Below are 21,714 nucleotides of genomic sequence, written 5' to 3' on the forward strand. Positions count from 1 at the left end.
CAATAGAATAATCGGTACACAGTACCTCCATCTCCACTAAGTGGTAGTGAGCTGAGTTTTAGATAGCAAATATTGAAGTGTTATTGAGACATCTGGGAAAAAAATATCCTGTAAGAGACAATAAATGTGAGATGAAAAAGAAATTATGCATCCTGTAAAGCTTTTAGGTAAAAGATGACACCATTTTGGAAGGAATGTAGACTTCTTCAGACTTGCCCTGGACAACTAACAATGGTGATGATGGACAAGTGCCATTCCAAAAAGCAAGGAGTATCTACAATTGCAAGCAAAACAATTCCTTCCATCTGCCCCATAATATCTAATTTTCCTCTTTGCCTAAAACAAACAGAGTGGACATCATCCCAAATCCCACAAGACTGAGGATTGAACAAACATAATGGGGGAGTGTAACCAGGGACCAAAGTAGATTTATTGTTATTGTAGATATTACCTTGTGTTAATGGAAGAACTTGTAACATTGATATAAAGGTAGTGGTAGCCAGGAGTTCAGAAGGAAGGGTAAGGGATAAATAGGTTGAACACAGGGCATTTTTAGGACAGGAAAGTTGTTCTCTATGGTACTACAGTGTTGCATACCTGACATTATACATTTGTCAAAGCCCATGAAACTGTTAGATTGCAAAGTGTAAACCATAATGTAAACTACAGACTTTGGTCAGTAGCAATATGCTTCAGTGTTGGTGCATCAAGTGTAACAAATGTACCTCACTAATGTGAGAAGTCAATAACGGGAATTTATGTGTGTGGGGGGACAGGGTTACATGGGAATTCCCTCTATGTTGGTGTAATTTTTCTGTAAATCTAAAACTTTTCTAAAATAAAATTTGGTATAAAAATAACAAAAGAATGTAAAAGAATAAAAGTAACTGGGTAAGGAGACAAGAGAGGCAATGAATACTGGGAAGATAGGAGTTAAATAAAAAAGGAAAGGAAAGAGTATTACACAAAATAAACTCTCATTTTCTGCTCTCCTCACAGGAAGAATTTAGATTTCAGTTGCTGTAATAGTAACCCCCAACTTTTAACCTGTTTATTTGAGAATCCAAGGGTTCTTCACCTAACTGGACTGAACAAAAACATTAGGTAGCATTTCCTTTAAATATTTTTTTGAAAGAGGTATGCCAGATGCAAATCACACATGCTTTTTTCATCATGACACGAAAACAGTATGTTCTATGAATGGATGGGTTTGTACAAATAGATGGATATGGATTAGACATAGATAAGATTAACCAACGCTTATATGGCATTTACCATGAAAGATAAGAGAGATAGATAAATAGAAAGATAGATGATAGAGATGAAGATAGAGACATAAGTATATAAATTTTTAAAAAAACACATATAACATTTATATTTAAATGAGGAGACTGTAACACAAAAAGGATAAGTGACATGGTTAAATCCATGAGTGTTGGAGACAAACTCAGCAGCTTTCTCCAGATTCTGCACTCTTATCACTACACTATACAGCAGAGAGATTCAAGAGCCAGGTAGAGAAAAGAGTGAGAGAGGAGAGTAAGATATCTTCATATAAACACACAGATGATCAGGCTCTATAAAGAAGATTCCATTATACCTAAACTATCCCAGATCATTCCCTTATTCAATGTTAAATGCTAAGACAGTGTTTATTCAGAATTAGTTCATTATTAGTTATGGAGATTACCACACCAACACAGTTTCAGAATGATGACAGGTAGTGATTGAAAATGTAAAGATTTACTTATCCTCTAAATCTGGTCCCTTTAATTGCAGCCATAAATAAGGAGAACACCATGGAAGGTGAAAACATGAGTTTCCCAAGTACGTTTGTCTTGTTGGGCTTCTCAGATCATCCATGTCTGGAGATGCCTCTCTTTGGTGTGGTGCTGATTTCCTACATTGTAACCCTGGTGGGGAACAGCTCAATCATCCTTCTCTCCCTGGCGGAGCCCAGACTCCAGACACCCATGTACTTCTTCCTGAGCAACCTCTCTGTGCTGGACCTCTGTGTCACCACCACCATTGTGCCCCAGCTACTGGCCAACCTCTGGGGGCCAAAGAAGACCATCGCCTCCTGGGGCTGCATCACTCAGGCCTACCTCTACCACTGGACAGGGTGCACCGAATGTGCCCTGCTGGCAGTGATGGCCTTCGATCGCTACGTGGCCATCTGCCAGCCACTTCAGTACACTCTCATTATGCGTCCCCAGGTGTGTGTGCACCTGGCATCTGCAGCCTGGTCTAGTGGTCTGGCCAATTCAGTGCTTCAAGCCACCCTTACCCTCCAACTTGACCGCTGTGGTCACCACACCCTGGACCACTTCTTCTGCGAGGTGCCTGTTCTGATCAAGCTGGCCTGTGGAGATACCACTGCTAATGACCTGTCCCTGGCCTTGGGAGCCATCCCTTTTGTTCTGGTGGCTCCCTTACTTGTGTTGGTCTCTTATATATTCATTGCCAGAGCAATACTGAAGTTACCTTCAGCTGAAGGAAGGTCCAAGGCCCTCAGCACCTGCAGTTCCCACTTAGCAGTCATCATAATGTTCTTTGGGCCAGCCATCTACATGTACCTCCAGCCTCCTGCCAACAGCATTCAAGCCAAATTCATGTCCTCCTTCTATTGCATTTTCACACCACTCTTGAATCCACTCATCTACACCTTAAGAAACAATGATGTGAAGATAGCATTGAAGAGGATTCTACAATCGCAGGGATGACTGAAATCCTAAAATGTATAAAAGTCATAAAAAGCCATATTATCTCTGCCTGTCTTCTGGAACAACTGTATGCACACTAGGAAAAAGAACTGGGACCTGTGTGCCCGAGAGCGCCTCGGAATGATTTCCCATCTCTCAATATCGACCTTTCTGGTTTTCAGAGAAACTTGTCCTCCTAAAAAGTACTATTTTTGAAATATCAAATAGAGTCATTGTGCCCATTCTTGATCCTGTCCCAATCTCAGTAGACAGGACAAGCAGCAATGTTTGCACATTTGTGGCACCATCATTTCAAATTCCTTCCTGCAAAAGCTCTCCTTTAATAGATGCCCTGCAAATAAATTTGCTAAAACTTTGTTTCAAATCTTAACAAGGTTTTAAAACAAGATTTCCCTAAGATTCTTTATTGTTCCTACCCAAACCTTTTCCACTCTCCTCTCTCTGTCTCACATGCTTTCTCCTTCATCAAACACCGTGTCACCCTAAAATATATCATGTTCTGCACATCTCTCTTTGACCATTTATTCAAAGTAATAACTCATCATGCCCTGCACATCTCTCATGCCCTGCACATCTCTCTTTGACCATTTATTCAAAGTAATAACTCTGTCCCTAGTATAACAAAGTCACTTCACTTCCCTTAATTAATTTATGACAAACATAATATGATGCAATATATGTTTGTATTTCTTACATATATATGAAGCGTCATCTGTATTTGTTTTCTCCACTTCACTATAAGCTTTTAAAGATTAGGGTAATCCTTCTTCCTTTATATACAGATGTGGCAGATTGAGTTATGTATCCCAGACAAAGCATATTCTTAAACTTCATCCATTCCCATCAGTGTGATTCCATTGTAAATAAGACATTGTGAAGACTTATTTTTAGTTACAGTCTGGCCCACTAAATCAGCATGGGCCAGTTTTAAATTTTATATTTAAAGAAGTTTTAGATTATAGAAAAGTTACATCAAAAATACAGGGAGGAGGGAAGCGGCTGTGACTCAATCAGTTGGGCTCCTGTCTACCATATGTGAAGACAAGCTGGTCCTCTTGCCACAGAGAGCTGATGGCCTGTGCCCATGCCATGGAGAGCTGATGCAGCAAGGTGATGCAACAAAAGGAGACAAACAGACACAGAAAAAATGCACAGTGAATGGACACAGAGAACGTACAGCAAAACAAACTACAAAGTGGGAGGGGGGGATTAAATATATCTTTAAAAAAATACAGGGAAGGGAGCGGATGTGGCTCAAGCAGTTGAGTGCCCACCTCCTACATGGGAGTCCTGAGTTTGGCTTCCTGTGCCTCTTAAAGAAGATAAACAAACAACAAGCAGACAATGAGCTGACATTGAGCAAAAAAACAAGCAGACATCGAGAAAAAACAGCAGTCAGACAATGAGTAAAAACAGTAACTAAACAGACAAGGGAGCCATCTCTGGGTGGTGGTGGTAGAATATAGGGGATTCCCATATATCTTACCTCTTCTTCCTCTCACATTTTACCCTATTAATAACAACTTACATTAGTGTGGTACATTTGTTACACTTGATGAACAGACATTGAAGCATTGCTACTAACCAAGGTCTAGAATTTACGTTATGGTTTTCACTCTGCTTAATCCAATTTTATAGGTTTTGACAAAATGTATAATGACCTGTATCTGTCACTGTAATATCATGCAGAACAATTCCAATGCCCCCAAAGTGCCCCAGGTTATACCCGTTGCTCCCTCTCCCTCTCCTCAGAATATCTGGTAACCACTATCTTTATAGGAATGTTACAAGTTCTTCCATTACTACAATAATAATAAATGTACTTTGGTCCATGTTTGCATACCCCCTTATGTTTGTTCAATTCTAAGTCTTCAGGATTTAGGGATGGTGATGCTCACTCTGCTTCAGACTGAGAGGGAGCTTAGATCTTATGGGGCAGATGGATGGAACTGTTTCGTTTGCAGTCGTAAGTACTGTTTTTGGGGATGGGCGTTGTCCATCATCATCCTTTTGTTAGTTGTCCTGGGTGAGTCCAATGAATTGGAGAGGAGGTGTTGGCTGCAACTCTACTGAGATTCAGGGCACAACCAGCACATGAACAGCTGGAAAATTTAGTCTCTGGGACATATTTAATGAGTACAGTGCTAATTGTAGGTTCAAATAAAAGGGGTAGAAAAATCATGTGTAGGAAAAGTATAAATGAATCTAACTCAGTTACTTTGGGGAGAGAGGTTATCAAATATTCCATGGTAAGGCCCACCAATGGGTTGCTGATTTTATGGGTTTGTGAGAACTGCCTAAATTGCACAAATGCCAAATGCATTACTGGTTGGCACTTGGTAACAATCCCTCAGTGTTAGTGAGGCTTATACTTGGGAAGGTAGTGAATTTACATGTTGGGTTTGGCTTAGACTGAGGCCACCTTTGAGTAACAAGAAGGTTGTTAGGAGGTCACTCTTAGGCAATAGATATTATTAGGCTGTTTCAATTTTATAAGACTAATGTTTGTAAGTGCAAGCATTAATATTGAGGACTTAGAGTAGTAGTCTGTTTTCTTTATTAGGCACTGACGGTTTACTCTAGATATCCTTGCCACTTTATTAGAGAAAATAGCAGGACTTCACAGGATGGACTCACAGAGTTGAGGATGGAGATTGAAGTGCATTGTACTCAAGATGGAACTACATTCCTAGCTAGCTTCTGTATGGGCTGAGCAGTCATCTGCCTTTTCTCTTTGCTATCTCACTTTGTAAGTTAATACTCACTAATTTCAAAAATTCCTGTCTCAGAAACAAGTCTTTATTTCTGTCAGTGATCTCCCCAGAATTCCCTCTGAAGGACTATTGTTTAATTTACCTTTATGGATACTGAAGCCACATAACATTTAACTTCGGTGCTTTTCACCTTTGTTGGAATGAAACTTAATAAGTGGTGACAACAAAGTAACTTCTAGCAAGATCTTTCTATACCCTTTCCTCATGGAAAAATAAATTTCAAATTTACAACAAATGGAATATACATGTTTTCAAAATTTCTGGGAAAAGGTATACCTGATTGATATATTAAAAAGGATAATGTGTCTTTTTTTTTCTGGCTGCTTTCAGTATTTTCTTTTCATTTTTGGTTTTCAGGAATGTGACTATGATGTGCCTAGATGTGATTCTATTTATTTTTGTCTTGGTGTTCATGGAGTTCCTTACTTCTAATAGTTGGTATTTTTCACCACATTGGGGGTGTTTTTAGTCATTTTTCTTACCCATTGATCTTGATTCAAAGGAGCTAGTAGATTTCTGATTGGATATCAGCCTGGAAAGTCATCTCCCCCTAAGAAAGGGAAGGGCAGGCTTTATAGCCACCACCTCTTTGAAGAAGATGTCTCATTATGAGCAAAGCATTTATCTCCATCTCTAAAATTTTGAGCTGGAGGGACTATTTCTTTTCAATATATGAAAAAAGAAAGGTATCTCACAAAGAATAGGGTTGATGATATGGATGCAATGTAGTGTATGTATGAAATTGGTTTAGTTAATTTTGTGTAAGTTTTACAGAAATACTTGACCTATGGAAAATTATAGCTTCGTACACCACATACTTTTTAAAAATTTTTATTCTTTTTAAAGAAACTTAGATTACATATATGTTACATAGAAAATGAGGAGATCCCTCTTAGTGCAACCCCTAGCTCTCTTACACTTTCCCACATCAACAAGCACCACACGCTTTTGCTCCCTAGATATCCCCATACTAAAACTGGAAGTCAGAATTTCCACAGCAAATCCCACAGTTGACTTTTCTCATTTCTATCACCACTGACCTCATTCCACAATTTTAAAAAATTACCCATAAAGGCAAAGGTTTTCCAGAGGTACTGCTGAAAAGGGCAACTGAAAGAACTACTCTAGAAAGTCCTATTACAGATATTGTGGACCCTGAAACCAATTATGTGCAAAAGACACTAGGACTTGGACAGGACCATTGGAGTGCAGATAGAACTCCTCACCAAGAAAGAGTGGTTTGTGGTAAAAAAAAATTCAGTGAGCTATTAAGCTATTTTGGTCTCTTTCAGGACCCTAAAATCTAATGGTGCCAAGGTTGGTGTAGACAGAAAGGGGCTCTATAAGGCAGGTGCTTCTACCACTCACACTCAGATCCTTTTAAGTAGTATGAAGAGATAACAGGGACCTGGGGTTCTTTGGTTGCAGTGGTTTTCTGGATGAGGAAGGAAGTGGGGAGAGTATTCCAAGAGAATAAAGAGCATGTCAAATATGTAGAATTTAAAGGAAAAAAATTGAAACTGGTCTGTCTTAAAAATCATGAGGCTTTTATTCCATGAAATAATCAGGTATCTTAGAGATAATAGGAAGAGATGAGACTCTCAAAGCAGATGGGGGGTTGGGGACAGAGAGGAAAGCCCTTTTCTTTCAATATAAGTAAATAGCAATACAGGTAAATGTGGATTCAACAAATTTTAATTGGCTGAGCTATGGGAGGTGCAGAGGTGATATAGGAAATGAAAACCTAATTATTTTCTTTCCAAGAAGACATTATGATTTTATGAGAATAAATGATAAGAGGCAAGTACAATAGAACACTGATTTTCAAACAGTTTTGTTCATGCATCCACTAAATGAGTTGGAAAACTAGATACTTGCTTGCATGTTTTAAAACTGGCTTCAGCCAATTTCTTTGTAAGTTTAAACAGTTGCAAAGAGGTATGTCATGGTGTATTATTTATAGTGTATTTGATTTAAATATATTTTTGTTAAACTTTAATGCTGTAGTTAGTTCATTCAATTTCTTGAAAATTCCCATCTAACTCCATGAGCAAATCAAGTCCTCATTTTCAAAGCATCCAGGTTAATCCTATTTTCTTTTCATTTGAAAAATTCTGCTTTATTTCTTTTTGATTAAAAAAAAGTGTGTTAAATATGCATCTCTGTGGCCTCCTTCTCAAGTTTGGGTTCTAATCCTAAAACAGAGATTGATAGGCAGATGAGAAATAAAGAAATGGTAAACTTAGTAGATTGATAGTCATAGATGGATGAAAGAGATGAAAGTTATAGTTTGCTAAGTTGCTTAAGCAGATACCATGAAACATTTGACTTTTAAAAGTAGGATGTTATTCACTTACAAGCTTACAGTTTCAAGGCTGAGATAAATGTCCAAAGCAAGTCATCATCAGGGGATACTTCTCCCTGAAGACCAGCTGCCGGCAATCCTGGACTCCTCTGTCCAAGGCACATGGTGGCATCTGCTGGTCTCTCCCTTCTCTTCCAGGTTTCGTTGCTCTCCGATTCTTGCTGCCATGGTTTTCTCTCTCTCTCTCTGAATTTCATTCTTTTATAAAGGACTCCAGTAAGAATGAGATAAGTTACATCTTAAGATCTTACTCACCAAAAGATCCTACTTATAATAGGTCCACACCCACAACAACAGATTAATTTTAAGAACATATTTTCTGGGGTTCATACAGCTTCAGACCATGACAGAAGGCGTCGACCACTGGCATGAGGTGCTCACCTGCGTGAAATCAAGTGATGCTGTCTTCAGTATTTCTTACCCAAGTTCTCTAGGCTCTTTCAGAGTTGTCCACCATAGTCAATAAATATTTTTAATTATCCCTTTGTTTGGTGTGGATTTTGCCCATAGAGCAACACTTCTTAGTAATCACTAAATTCTGTGAAGAGAATGAATTTCCTGTGGAAGAAGGGTGACTGTAGAAACGGAGATGGCAATGAGAGCTGGCTGTCGGCTTCTGGATTCTCAGGGATCTATCTGAGCAAAGGCAGCATAGGAAAGTTGAAACATATCACCTGTAGAATCTCTCAAAAATAGTTTTAAAATTTATATGTAATACTTTTCATGCTGCCTTCAGGGATTTCAGGAATTATTTCACTTTAGAATGAAAGATGAGATAAAAGATTATAAGTTACCAGATTCCTGCTCCCAGAAAAAATGTGATCAACAATATCTGGAAAAAAACCTGGTCCTTTGTGAGCAAGTCTTCCCTGTGCTATGCTCTGAAAACGTTCCCCAGAGCAGGAACAAAAGGCTGCTGAGGTCCCATTTAGGGAACTTAATGGACAAATTGGAGAGTTGAAAGGATAGTCTAATCAGAGAGCACTTATGTAAAACCAACATGCAAGAAATAACATCATAAATGTTTCCTGGTTGCTCATTTCATTTTAGGATTACTGCTCTTTGAAAAAAATACAGTAGGATTTTATTACTGATGAAAGTTTGGGTAGCAACAAGGGGAGTTCAGCCACTATAAAGGAGGAGTGAGATCCAGACCAGCCCATGTGAAAGATTTTCCATTAGTTTGGTGATTTTAAAAAAAGGTTCATAAAGGTCTATATAAATTACACATTTTTGACACATTGACAAAAATGTGCATCTATAAATATAGTTACATATGATATATTTATATCACTTATATCTCTATATCATGTAATTTATATATTTTATGATATACTTTTTAGAAAGATAATGTATAAATATAATAGTTACATAAATTATGTAATTGTACAATATTATCAATTATTTGTGATAAAAATGAATAAATTAATGTAAATATATTCCATTATTTCTGAATATGCATATTTATATACATCTATACGGGTGTGGAGATTTGTACTCAAGAACACACCAGCTCACCAAGTTCTGGGGCAGGGATGTCAGCACGTTCAGGAGAAACAGGAGGTGAGCCATGCAGGAGGAAGAGGAATCCGGAAATCTGGAGAGACCCTAATTTTGCTGCAAGTTTTTCCTGCTCCCCATTTAGTACCTGGACAGTTCTACCAGGTGCTAATATCTAGATATTGGTTTGCTGCCTCTCCTATCTCTGCAAGTCCCCAGTTTATAAACATCCTAGAACAAAGAATGCAGAATAATGAAGCTCTTATTTAAAGGCCTTCTCAACCCTCTGTTGGACTAGACATTTTTATTTTAATTCAAAGCCCCATTTAATTTGACTATAAGCAGGAAAATCGACAAACAGCAGTGGTCTGGTGTCAAGTCATCCTGAAGCTACGAAGATAAATATCTGTATTTTTCATCTCCTGGACTCCCATAAAGCATTTGACAGTCTCTATACAGTTTGTAAAATCTGGACTGTTAGATTTATTAAATAATTATAGAAACTATCTGGAAGTAAATGTAAATTAATTGGTCTGGAACATTCTCTAAAACTTACAAACTACCAGCAAACATAAAGGCTATATTGATAATTATAATTCAGAGACATACTCTTGATTTGAAAACACTTTTTAAAGTACAATGCTTCACAAACACAAATTTAAAATCTGTCATGATTAATTATCTGTCACATATGTCCCTTTAGAGGGCTATTTAATCATTCTAGTTCCTTCTTTTAACAGTTCTCCTATTCTCATTTTTTCCGTTTTTTTAAATTTTGAGTCCTTTAAAAAGTTTTATTTTTTAATTTATGTTTATCCATTACCAAATCTTCTATTATAAGTCTATTTTTCCCATTTGATTTCTGCTGCTTAATTAATATGAAAATACAGGGTTTATTAATCAAAGATTAATATTTAAAACATTTTCCAACTGAAGCCACTGTTTGTTCTTCTTTTATTAGTAGCTAACAATGTGGGTGCCTGGAGGGAGATGGTACTGTGCACAGTTTCTAACAGACTTTAAAATTTTTTGCCTGTTTGTCAGAGGTACCCTGAAACTTCTTAGTGATCCATAGATAATATCTGGTGGCTTTATTACTAATGTGATTTTAACTGAGATGCAAACCATGTTTGCTAGTCTAAGGAGAGAATAGTTTCCAAACAGGCCAAATCATAAGTGTTGTTGAATTAGGGTCTAATTACCTCCTGTATATTCCTGACAGAAGATCTTGCCCATAAATCTAGCAAAGGTCTCATTAGGTCAATCAATTCATAGTATAATATGGATCTTGCCTTGCAATAGGGCAGGTTGAGAATCCTGAAGGGCAATGAAACTCCATTACTGCATTAAATGGACTGCATATCCTGCTGAAGACAAGTCAGTGCTCACACCTTTATGGGTTTAAGATAGACACGGCACAGAGATGCAAGGGCATCTCATCCTGCCCAGTGTCTGCCAATGGACATGCAGAAGGCATTTGAACCTGATGGGGATAGTGATGATACGCTAAACATCATGTCTGGAAGGAACTGTTCTTTGTCTGCCACTTTTCCCTGAGTTAGGTTCATATTTCATTGCCCTTTCTTTTCTTTCTTAATCCTTCTGACAACTGGATTTCTATACTTTTGTGATGATTTGTTTAATGTCTGTTTTTCTATACCATTCTGTTAACTCTTTGAGGAGCCAAGTAATTTTTAAAGCTTCATTGAGGTATAAATTCCTTACAATAAAATCATCCATTTTAACACTGTTTGATGATGAATACACAATAAATGTTAACAGCTATGCAACCCCATTCACAACCAAGCCTTAGAACTATCATTTCAAAAAGTTTCCTCGAAGGCCAGATAACTTTATTTTACCATTTATTATGGTGCATAGTACATAGTAAGTACTCCTTAAATATTTGTTTATGAAAATGATGAAAGGAAGGAAAGCATGAAAGGAGGAAAGTATGGACTGCCACTTTTTCAATTTTTGTACCAGAAACACACTAAGATATTTGCATGTATTAGATCAATTATTTTTAAAATGACCCAGTGGTCAGATATTTTTATTTCTATTTGACGGATAAGGAGACTAGCCTCAGAAGACTTATATAGCTCATTCAGGATCAAGTTGTTAGTGAGTACTAGTGTTTGAATCCAGTTCACTTGATTCCAAAGTCCATTTTTTCCACTACCATTTACTGTTCTCATGTTAAATAAATATTGTTCTAGAGATGTTTTCTTATAATTATTCATGTTAATCTTTCTTGCCTTCTCTCTAATACTAACCACAGCTAAAAGAGCACCTAATTATAGAGATACAGGGAATCTACATAATCACCTTCAATAGAACTCTCCAGTTGATTCCAAGCAGCACAAAACTTTCTTCTCATTCTGGAACACCTGAAAGTATCAAATATCTTTGATGCCTGGATACATTCAACTCTAATCACTAAAGACTATAGTGCAGTGCTTAATCATCTTCACCTTCTTGGTAACTGACCTGGGTTAAGTCCAACTAACCAGAGAGTAGTAGTTGCAACTCTGCTGAGGCTCAAGTGCCTACAACTGTAAGCAGGAGAATTTGCATCCATCAACCATGTAGGATCTAAGCCCCCTCTCAATTTAGAGGTGGAGTGGTGATCACTATCCCAGAGTCCACAGGATGGAGGAATAAAATTTGGATTAGAGTGAACTTACTGGTATCCTACTATAGAAATATTATGACTACTAATGGAAGAAACTGTAGCATTGATCTGGAGAAAGTGGCCATGGTAGTTGCTGAGGGTAGGGAGAAGGAAGAAGAGATGTGCTGAGAGGGCCTTTTCAGGACTTGGAGTTGTCCTAAATGATATTGCAGGGACAGATGCTGGACATTACCATAACCCACCGAATGGACTGGAGGAGAGTGTAAACTACAATATAAACTATAATCCATGTGACACAACAATGCTCCAAAATGTATTCACCAAATGCAATGTCCCACAATGATGAAAGAGGCTGTTGATGTGGGAGTAGTGGAGGGTGGGGGGTGGGGTATATGGGAACCTCTTATATTTTTTTACTGTACTATATTTTGTGCTCTATTTACCTTTAAAAACAAGGCAATTAAATTAAAAAAATTAAAAAATAAAATAAAGACTATAGTGGCATTTGGTTTTCGTTATCATTCATTTGGTAATTAAATGTGTCCATTTTATTCACTGCTGGTATAATTATTATTCTCTTATGCCTGTATCAACACGGACTGCTTCAGATTACCTTCTACCAGAGAATGGGAATTATTGCTATCAACAGATTTATTAAAGTCCATATCATAATAATAGTCAAAGAAAAAATTTCAGAAAATCTTCTTGAAAGGTCTGTCAGGATTTATTTGGCCTCCTAAAACAGAAAATCCTAATCAGTATCACAAAAAGATGGAAAATTTTCACTCTCATGTCCAAAAATCCAGCAGTCCCCATTTTATGGCACCTTCACCATCAGCAGGTAACCTGGCTCCTTCTGAATGCGCCACCATTCTTAGTGTGTCCCTTTCATCTTCATGGTTACCCCCAGGTCAAAAATAGCTGTCAGGGCTCCAGCCTCCAAGCCCACATTCCAGGTACAAAAATGGAGAAGGAAGGAATGGCAAGTATTTCTCCAAACTCTCCCAGGAGACACAACACCTCATTGCATCGCATTAACTTTCCCTGCTTATGAAGAAGGCTGGAAAATGTAACCCATTCACAGGGCACATTGTTATCTGGAGTATGCTGATCATTCAGTTAACCTCTGTCTCTGCGTGTAATCAAACTTCTTTACTTATGTCATTGCGGCGGCTTGCTCGGTCAGTAGAGGCGGGGTCTGGCTGCGGACGAGGGGTCGGTCCAGCTTTGGACGAGGGGTTGGTCCCGCTTGGGACGAGGGGTCGGTCCCACTTGGGACGAGGGGTCAGTCCCACTTGGGACGAGGGGTCGGTCCGGCAGCAGACGAGGGGTCGGTCTCACAGGGGTTGCGCGGTTCGGCTGACGGGGTCGCCCGGCGAAGCCGGTGATGAAGGGGTCGCCCGGAGAAGCAGGCGACGAACTGGGGACAAGGGAGGCCAGGCCCTTGTCGGGGGCTCTCAGGACTGGAGGGCGCATGGCAGAAAAACTACCGTGGACACAAGGTAAACACGCAAGTCCACTTTATTGAGGGAGAGGCAACAGTTTTATAGGGGCTGGGGAAGGCTGATTGGTCGAAGCCACGCCCTGTTCTGATTGGTTGCCGGCGAAAGGTCAGTGGGCGGTACTGGACGGGGGAGGGGTGGTGATTAGGGATTGGCTGTCGCTGTTGCTGGGGGAAGGGGCAGGGTTTAGGGATTGGTGGCTGCTGTTGCTGGGGTGGAGGGCAGACTGGATTTTTCCACCCACGCCTGGCTGTTGCTGCTGTCGGGGGAGGGGAAAAGGGCAGACTGGATTTTTCTGCCCACGCCTGGCTGTTGCTGGTGTTGGGGGAGGGGAAAAGGGCAGACTGGAATTTTCCGCCCACGCCTGGCTGTTGCTGCTGTCGGGGGAGGGGAAAAGGGCAGACTGGAATTTTCCACCCTGCACCTGCGCAGGGAGAAAGAAGAAGAAGGGTGCCGCCCCACAGGCATCGTGTGGCGCCATCCGGGAGGAGGGGTGGCCGCGGAAGCATGGCTGCCGAGAAGGGGAGACCCGAGGGCACTCTGCGCCCATGCCGAGCTCCCTTCAGGGGTGGCGGTGAGTCTGACCAGCCACCCTATTATGGGGGCAGCAGCTTGGCCTGCCGCGGCTGCTCCCCCGCCAGGCCAGCAAACCACGCTTCAGCCCGAGGGGTGACCGCATGTCATGAACAAAACAATGGCGAAGTTGAGGTTAAAACAACTTTGGAACAAGAATAAAATAAAAACTTTAAACACTTCTGTCAAGAAAACAAAAGCTTATGATTTTGTTTAAATAGAAGCTATCCTTTTCTTGTCAGCTGAAATTCAGTAATGTATATATAATTTCTTAAATGTCATACTGCATTATGTGAAATTTAAAAATTGGTTTTTCTTAAATGAATAATTATTTATTGCCATGCCAAATTGTTTGGTCCAAAATGGAAGTTATATTCAGAATTGGATTAATAACTAATGAAATGTCTGTACAAAGTAAAGGTCAAGTAGTACAAAATAATAGTAATAATAATAAGAGTAGAAGAAGAGATATTTCGCAAGGTCATTATTAGCACAAAGCCAGGGATCCATTATGAGTTTCATTTAAAACTAAATAGGGAAGCACGGGAGGTCCACGGTTCAAACCCCGGGCCTCCTTGACCTGTGTGGAGCTGGCCCATGCGCAGTGCTGACACGCGCAAGGAGTGCCCTGCCATGCAGGGGTGTCCCCGCGTAGGGGAACCCTACGCTCAAAGAGTGCACACTCTAAGGAGAGCCGCTCAGCACGAAAGAAAGTTCAGCCTGCCCAGGAATGGAGCCGCACACAGAGAGAGCTGACACACAAGATGATGCAACAAAAAAACCCACACAGATTCCGGTGCTGCTGACAATAACAGAAGCAGACAAAGAAGACGCAGCAAATAGACACAGAGAGCAGACAACTGGGGCAGGGGGGAAGGGGAGAGAAATAAATTAAAAAAAATAAATCTTTGAAAAAAAAACTACGTAAGCATCTTCTCAACACAAAACTGCTTAATCCATCAGGACTTTTCTTCCCATTGCTGAGATATCTAAGTCTCTGAAAAATATTCCACCTGAATGTCCAAGACAGATATAAATCTCAGCGATAGAGAAAACAGTGGAGTAATGCTTGGAAGCAGGGATTTCCCCCACTTCACCACCAAAGCACTGATCCTACTTCTTTTTGGGTCAGTTCTCAGAGATTTTCATCCTTTTTCCTTTTACTGACCTTCAGACAAAATGCTTGCTAGAACCCAAAAAAGGAAAAATGAAACCCTAACTCATTGTCATGATATGACCCCATGTCTTTTGCAGACAATTAGAACTAGAAGTCAGACATGATGAATTCAAAACCAAGAGAGGAAATATATCTGCTTCATGGTGATTTGAGGACTAGTTTTTCTTTGTGTGAAATATAGTTCATGAATTTAAATTTCTAGTACTTCATGCTAACTCTACTAAAAGTGTTTATTTTTTCCTCTCATGTGACAAGTAGAGCAGATTGTTAAGACCACATACAGAAGAAGAAAAAATTCAAAGTTCATTACTCTGTGCCAGTTGCTGTTCTGAGTTCTTTATTTAATCATCACAACAGATATTGGATGGCAATACTAGTGTGTCCCTTGTTCTGCAGATGACACTAGTGAGGCACAGAGAGGTTTGGTAACTTCTTTAAAGCACACAGACAGTGAGTTTAGTATTGAAAGCTGTTCAGTGCCCATTCTCTAACTGAACTACATGCTATGTAAGTTAATTCTCTGCTCTTTAGAGCATCTGCTTTCACCCCAATGAGTTAAAACACACACACATACAGAGTTTAATGGTCCATTTCCTCTTGTCCATTTAATGGTCCATTTCCTCTTGTCTTCTGATCTTGATTCCTCTTTAATTGTAAGTACTCTAGGCTCACACACTACCTCAATTATTAGCTAAGCCCTTAGACACTAATTAAGCAAAACATCAGGGATAACTTTCTGTTTCTGAAGAGAATGAGATACTATTCTCAGTGGAGGAGAAAAAGACGATTCCTTATAGTAAAGAGTGGAAAGGTTCAGGTCAAATTTAATGGTGGATACTTTTGAGACAAGCAGTGAAAATGACATGGGGGGTGGCTTGTCACCAAACTTTATCCTCAGAAGTGATCTCCAACATATACACATACAACCATACTTCGGCATATGACAATGTAAGCATGGGCCACCACATCAAGGTCTATGTGGGCATTCCAGGGGCAGCACTAGAGCAGAGGGGCAGAGATTGCCCATGCCCAGGAGAAGTTCAGATAAGAATGGAGCCTCTCCAGTGATCATACTGCAGCAGACAGTAGACTTTTCTCCTAGACTGGGATTAATATTCCTACACTTGCTCAGAGGGCGAGTTTCAGATAGGGGCAAGGTCCCAGGAGCCTCATCAGAGCAAACGGCTGTGTCTTCCTGGAATATGGAGACCATTCCCAACAGCTCAATCCCTGAACACCCCTCCTCAACTAATTCGACTGGCTGCTAATAAATCCTCCATTCCTTAACCAAGCTTCCTGAAAAAGCCACAGGACCATGGAGGTGAGTGGTTAGTCCTCAATGTTGGACAAGCTGAAATCTGCAATGTTCAGTAGACATGGATGAGGCTTTGGCAGCATCACCACTTGTATATGTTGGAGACCAAGGGGCCATTTATTAAGCAACATGTGTAAAATTTTATAATTCAATCTAGCAAAGACAGAGAGGAACAGAGCCAACCATCCCAGCATCTAGGCAGAAAATCTATCCAAAATTCTTTTGGAAGAATGGGCCCTGAGTCTCTTTTCCTGTGTACCCCAATATCTGCGATGATGTTAAATCATAGTCACAAGAGCAATAATAAGTTCAGCATCCCTGTAGCAAAAAGAAACTAGAGCAAATAAAACCACTTAGTCTCAGACCCCAGAGAAAGCAAGGTTTGAGCTGAAATTTAGTAACAAATTGAAATATTTTAGGGAAAAAAATGAAAAGGCATCGGGGCATGGGTGGAAGCAGGCAGGTGTAGGTGTGTCTGTCCACCACACTCTGGACTGAGCAATATTTCTCAGTCAGTGAGGCATGTCAGCTCACAGCAGCTGGAGTTCTCTCTGCATGGCATCTGCAGCCCTTGTCCTCTCTCCTTAGATACACAGGTCTGATTACTCATGATGTCCAGTAACTGCTGTGTCCCAGCTCCCTCTCATGTCTTTTTTCCTCCCCAGCACTACTAGAAAAAAAAATTTGATGGGGCTAATGACCTTACAGTATAGAATAGGAGTGATTTTGAGGTTGAGTCTTTAGATTTGTTTTCAAATTCAGCTATCATCAAGTCAGTTAACTGTGTCACTCATGCTGTGTACTTGGCTATGGAAGACACAGCGTGTTAAGATAGATTTTTATTTTTAAAGAAATTACCATCGAACCAGCAAATAAAAATTATTGGAAATTATTAATAAACAGCATATTTTAAGTTTTCCATTAGGCAAGGCCTTAACTACTTTTAAGCTTCATAGGGTGATTTACAAGGAGCCATTCGTGTAAAAGGTCACTGTTGGAAATTTGGACACAGTGTGTTGTACTGAGTTATGACATCTGGGGGCCTGTGGGCAGTTAATTTCTTCCTGTGTGAGGTAGCATCAGCGGTTCAAATAGTTACCCCATAAAGTCATCTCCTAGCACTAATATATTTTTTAATATATATATTTTTTTGTTAGAGAAGTTGTGAACTTATAAAACAATCATGCAAATGTGAAGAATTCCCATACAACTGCCCTCCAGCAACACATTACACTGTTGTGGAACATTTTTTATGGATTAAGATAACTATCAGAATATTACCACTAATTATTGTCTATTGCATACATTTTGTACATTTTTCCATACCCCTCTATTATTAACACAGTACTTCTTTGACGTTGATGCAAGGATATTACAATATTGCTGTTAACTAGTCCATAGGTAACATTAACTGTATTTTTCCATGCATCTCCATAGTCTTACCACCTTGTAATAGTGATGTACACTTGTTCATAGAAGAACAGTGGTGTATTTGTACTATTAACCCTGGGTTCAACTTTCCTTATTCACAGATGATATGATCCTATATCTAGAAAGTCCCAAAGATATCTACAACAAAGCTACTAGAGCTAGCACTAATCTTGATTGAGTGCATGTTCTTTTTTTTTTTTTTGAGTCCTGTAACAGATCAAAGCGTTTATTTTTTTGTCTTTATTTATTTTTTAATGTTACATTAAAAAAATATGAGGTCTCCATATACCCCCTTCCCTCCTACCCCCACTCTTCCCCCCACAACAATGACCTCCTCCATCATCATGAGACATTCATTGCATTTGGTGAATACATCTCTGAGCACCGCTGCACCTCATGGTCAGTGGTCCACACCATAGCCCACACTCTCCCACAGTCTACCCATTGGGCCATGGGAGGACATACAATGTCCAGTAACTGTCCCTGTAGCACCACCGAGGACAACTCCAAGTCCCAAAACCGCCCCCACATCACATCTCTTCCTCCCACTCCCTACCCCCAGCAGCCACCATGGTCACTTTCTCCACACCAAGGCCACATTTTCTTCGATTACTAATCATAATAGTTCATGAATTGAATATAATAAGTCCTCTCTAATCCATACCCTACTCCTCCATCCTGTGGACCTTAGAATGGTTGTGTCCACTCTACATCTATACCAAGAGGGGGCTTAGATTCCACATGGATGAGTGCATGTTCTTAACCTCGAAGAAATTCTCAGTTTTCCCAGAGTTATTTGAAGTAGGACTTCAGGCACTATATATAGGTAATGCCTGCCATAGTAGCTGAGGGGTGGTGCATGCTCATTAAATACTGATTTACTTCCTTTCTCCTCCCAATCTTATTAGGAAATGCTTTTTGTTTTATGGAATTTATAGGAGAAGATCCATAAGTGATTAATTAGTGGGGGCAGTTTTGTTTGAGAAGCAGAAGCCGGGCTATAGTGAAATCAGAGGTTGATGTGACGTGAAGGGGAAAGCCATAAAAAAATAGGCCATTCCAGCCAGAAGAACAACAAAGGAGCAAATCCTATGTGTGGGTGAGCCTGCCTGTGGGTAGATTTGAAGAGAGTGATGAGATGGGAGTTGAGTAGAAGAACATTGAAGAGGGCCAAGATGAGATTTTATTTTAGACCCTTTCTCATGGTGCCAGCTCATTTCTTGATTTTATTGTTTTAATTAGAGCTTCTATCCAATTTCCAAGCCATCTAAAAAAACTGGAAATACATAAATGATGAGAAATGTATATTTGTGTGTGATGAATGAAGACTTGTGAATATCAGCTAAGTAAAATCCTGCAATTTGTAAACCTTATCCTCAAGATTCAGTCTCTTGCATGATAATTGTGGTTATGACCCTGAAAGTTAAACAGATGCTTGACTTAATCTGGTTACCCAGGTTAAAGGACTTTTATGGTGAATTTTAGATAAAGAAAGAGATACTTTGAACTGACAGGCAATAAATTCAAGTTCTTGTTTACCTTTCTCAGAAATCTGCTTCTGAAAATTCTACATGCTGTGAATTTGATTTTCCCTATTGTTTGGTAGTGTAGGTGACAACATGCTCTATCAATCACTAAAGGAGATTTTAGCAGCAAATGGCAAGCATTATGATAACAACAGATGATACATATATATATAGATTAGATAGATAGATGTAAATGCATAGAGATAGAATGATATAGTTACAGATAAGTAGAGAGATATAGATGATAGATATAGAGACAGACATAAATATAGATAGATATAATTGATAGATTGATGCTAGAGATAGATGTTAGATGTAAATAGATATAGGTAGAATGATATAATTACAGATAAATAGATAAATAGAGATACATAGAGACATAAATAGAGATAGGTAAGGTGATAGACCACAGATATAAACAAAGATAGAATGATACAGTTACAGATAAATAAACAGAAGGTTATATATCTTTTAAGGGATATATAGCATAAGTATATCAAAGAGTCACAGTCTTATCCTGCAAGTAGAAACAGTGTAGGTATAGTCTTTATAACAACCTGTGATTACAGCTAAGGTGGAGGGATTTGAAAATTCTCAGAAGAAATTGCAGGGATTCCACGTTAGGATACAGCTTCTGCCCTGGGGCAGGTACTAACTCAAGGAGGTGCCAGTTCCAACTTTCTAGGTAATGGGAAGCCTTTACTGTATCAGTGTTCTTAAGACCGATATTAGGAAGAAGCTTTCTTCAGGAATGGAAATGAGGATTTGAAGAAGCAAGACGCAGCGCACACGGGCACAGGCAGCTCTACCGTCAGTCACGACGGTCTCTGACCCAGGGCCACGCGGTAGGGCATAGACTGCACATGTCTATGACATTGTGCAGGGGGAACCAAAACACACGTCGCTGGTGAACTATGGGAAATGGGGAGCAGAACATTACTTGAAATAACCTGAATATGTTGAGTCAGGGTGACAGAAACTCAGAGGAGCTGATCTGCCATTGGGGGGTAGCTCATAGGTTAAATGAAAAAAATCTGTTAACAATGTCAAAAAGGGGGTTCGAGCACAGTGAGGAAGTCATAGCTGGAGACACAGGTCTGGGAAAAATATTTTAAAAGTTCTGGTGGTAGACGTGGAGATGATTGTGTTCGCCGGGAAGCAACGCAAGCACCTTGAGGAACACTCCACTCGGGTGGTGAGAAGGTGGAAGAGGTCACAGTGGTTTTCAACGAGTGCAGGGGCGCGACCCAGGAAGAACTTTGTGGAAAGAGCTGGACGGCCGGGCATCAGATGTAGGACAAGGACCGTCGAAGTGGGATGACCTCTGGCTTTGAAGTGGAGAAGGTGTGTGTGTGCGAGCCATACGTTAAACTAGTAATTTTTAAAAGTCATTCCTCCTCATATCCTTTTGGAACCCTCTCCTTGTCTCTTTACTTTCCTGGACATAGGTCTCCTTCATCGCTCTTCTCCAGCATCCTCTGTGATCTCATTTATGCTCTTGTTGCTCTAAAAAGGTCTTGCTGCTTTCCAGTTCATCTCTTTTTAAAAGCACAGTGCTAGAGAGAATAGCATATAAGAGCAAGAACTTCCCATCCTGCCTTCACAACTATCTACTATGTAAATAAAGTAAAGCAGACCAATTAATCTCTCAGAGCTGTTCTTTGCTCAATGATAAAATGGAGGTAAAAATATTTACCTTCTTGGGTTGTTAAAGAACTAATTAGATAAACATGTAAAGTTATCTTTACAGTCCGTGGCACATAGTGGAATCCTTAGAAATCTGTATTTATTATTATTATTTTTTCTTCCCAATTTTCACCTATATTTATTTTTTCAGGGATACAGTTCCTCAGTTTTGTTACAAATATAAAAAGATATTTAATCATATGGATTTAGCAAATACTGAAATCATTTATTGCCATTAAGTTACAGCATTTCAATATACATACTGCATGGAAATACATAGATAAAATTTTTCAAACACTTAAAAATAAGATTTTAGGCACAAGGCCAAGGATTGGTTGTCTTGTGGTAATTAAAGAAAATGTCAAAATTCTGAGTACTTAAGTGCTAAGTAGTCATAAATTTTGTTCTTTTCAGTTTTTCATCAAGTAAATTCTAATAGATAATATACATATTACTGCAGATAAAATCATCATTGGAAATTATTAAGCTAATTGCATATTTTAAGCT

At 39.4% G+C, this 21,714-nt stretch overlaps 1 protein-coding gene across 1 annotated transcript; it reads left to right on the plus strand.

The window, feature by feature from the left end:
• The first annotated feature begins 1,799 nt into the window (after nucleotides 1-1,799).
• On the plus strand, nucleotides 1,800-2,723 carry LOC101444611 (olfactory receptor 2C1-like). Its single transcript, XM_004481072.2, has one exon. The coding sequence runs from the start codon at nucleotides 1,800-1,802 to the stop codon at nucleotides 2,721-2,723; it is 924 nt and encodes a 307-aa protein (XP_004481129.1).
• Nucleotides 2,724-21,714: the final 18,991 nt, after the last annotated feature.

Source organism: Dasypus novemcinctus, chromosome 2 (assembly GCF_030445035.2).
Source record: "Dasypus novemcinctus isolate mDasNov1 chromosome 2, mDasNov1.1.hap2, whole genome shotgun sequence".
NCBI classification, from domain to species: Eukaryota; Metazoa; Chordata; class Mammalia; order Cingulata; family Dasypodidae; genus Dasypus; species Dasypus novemcinctus.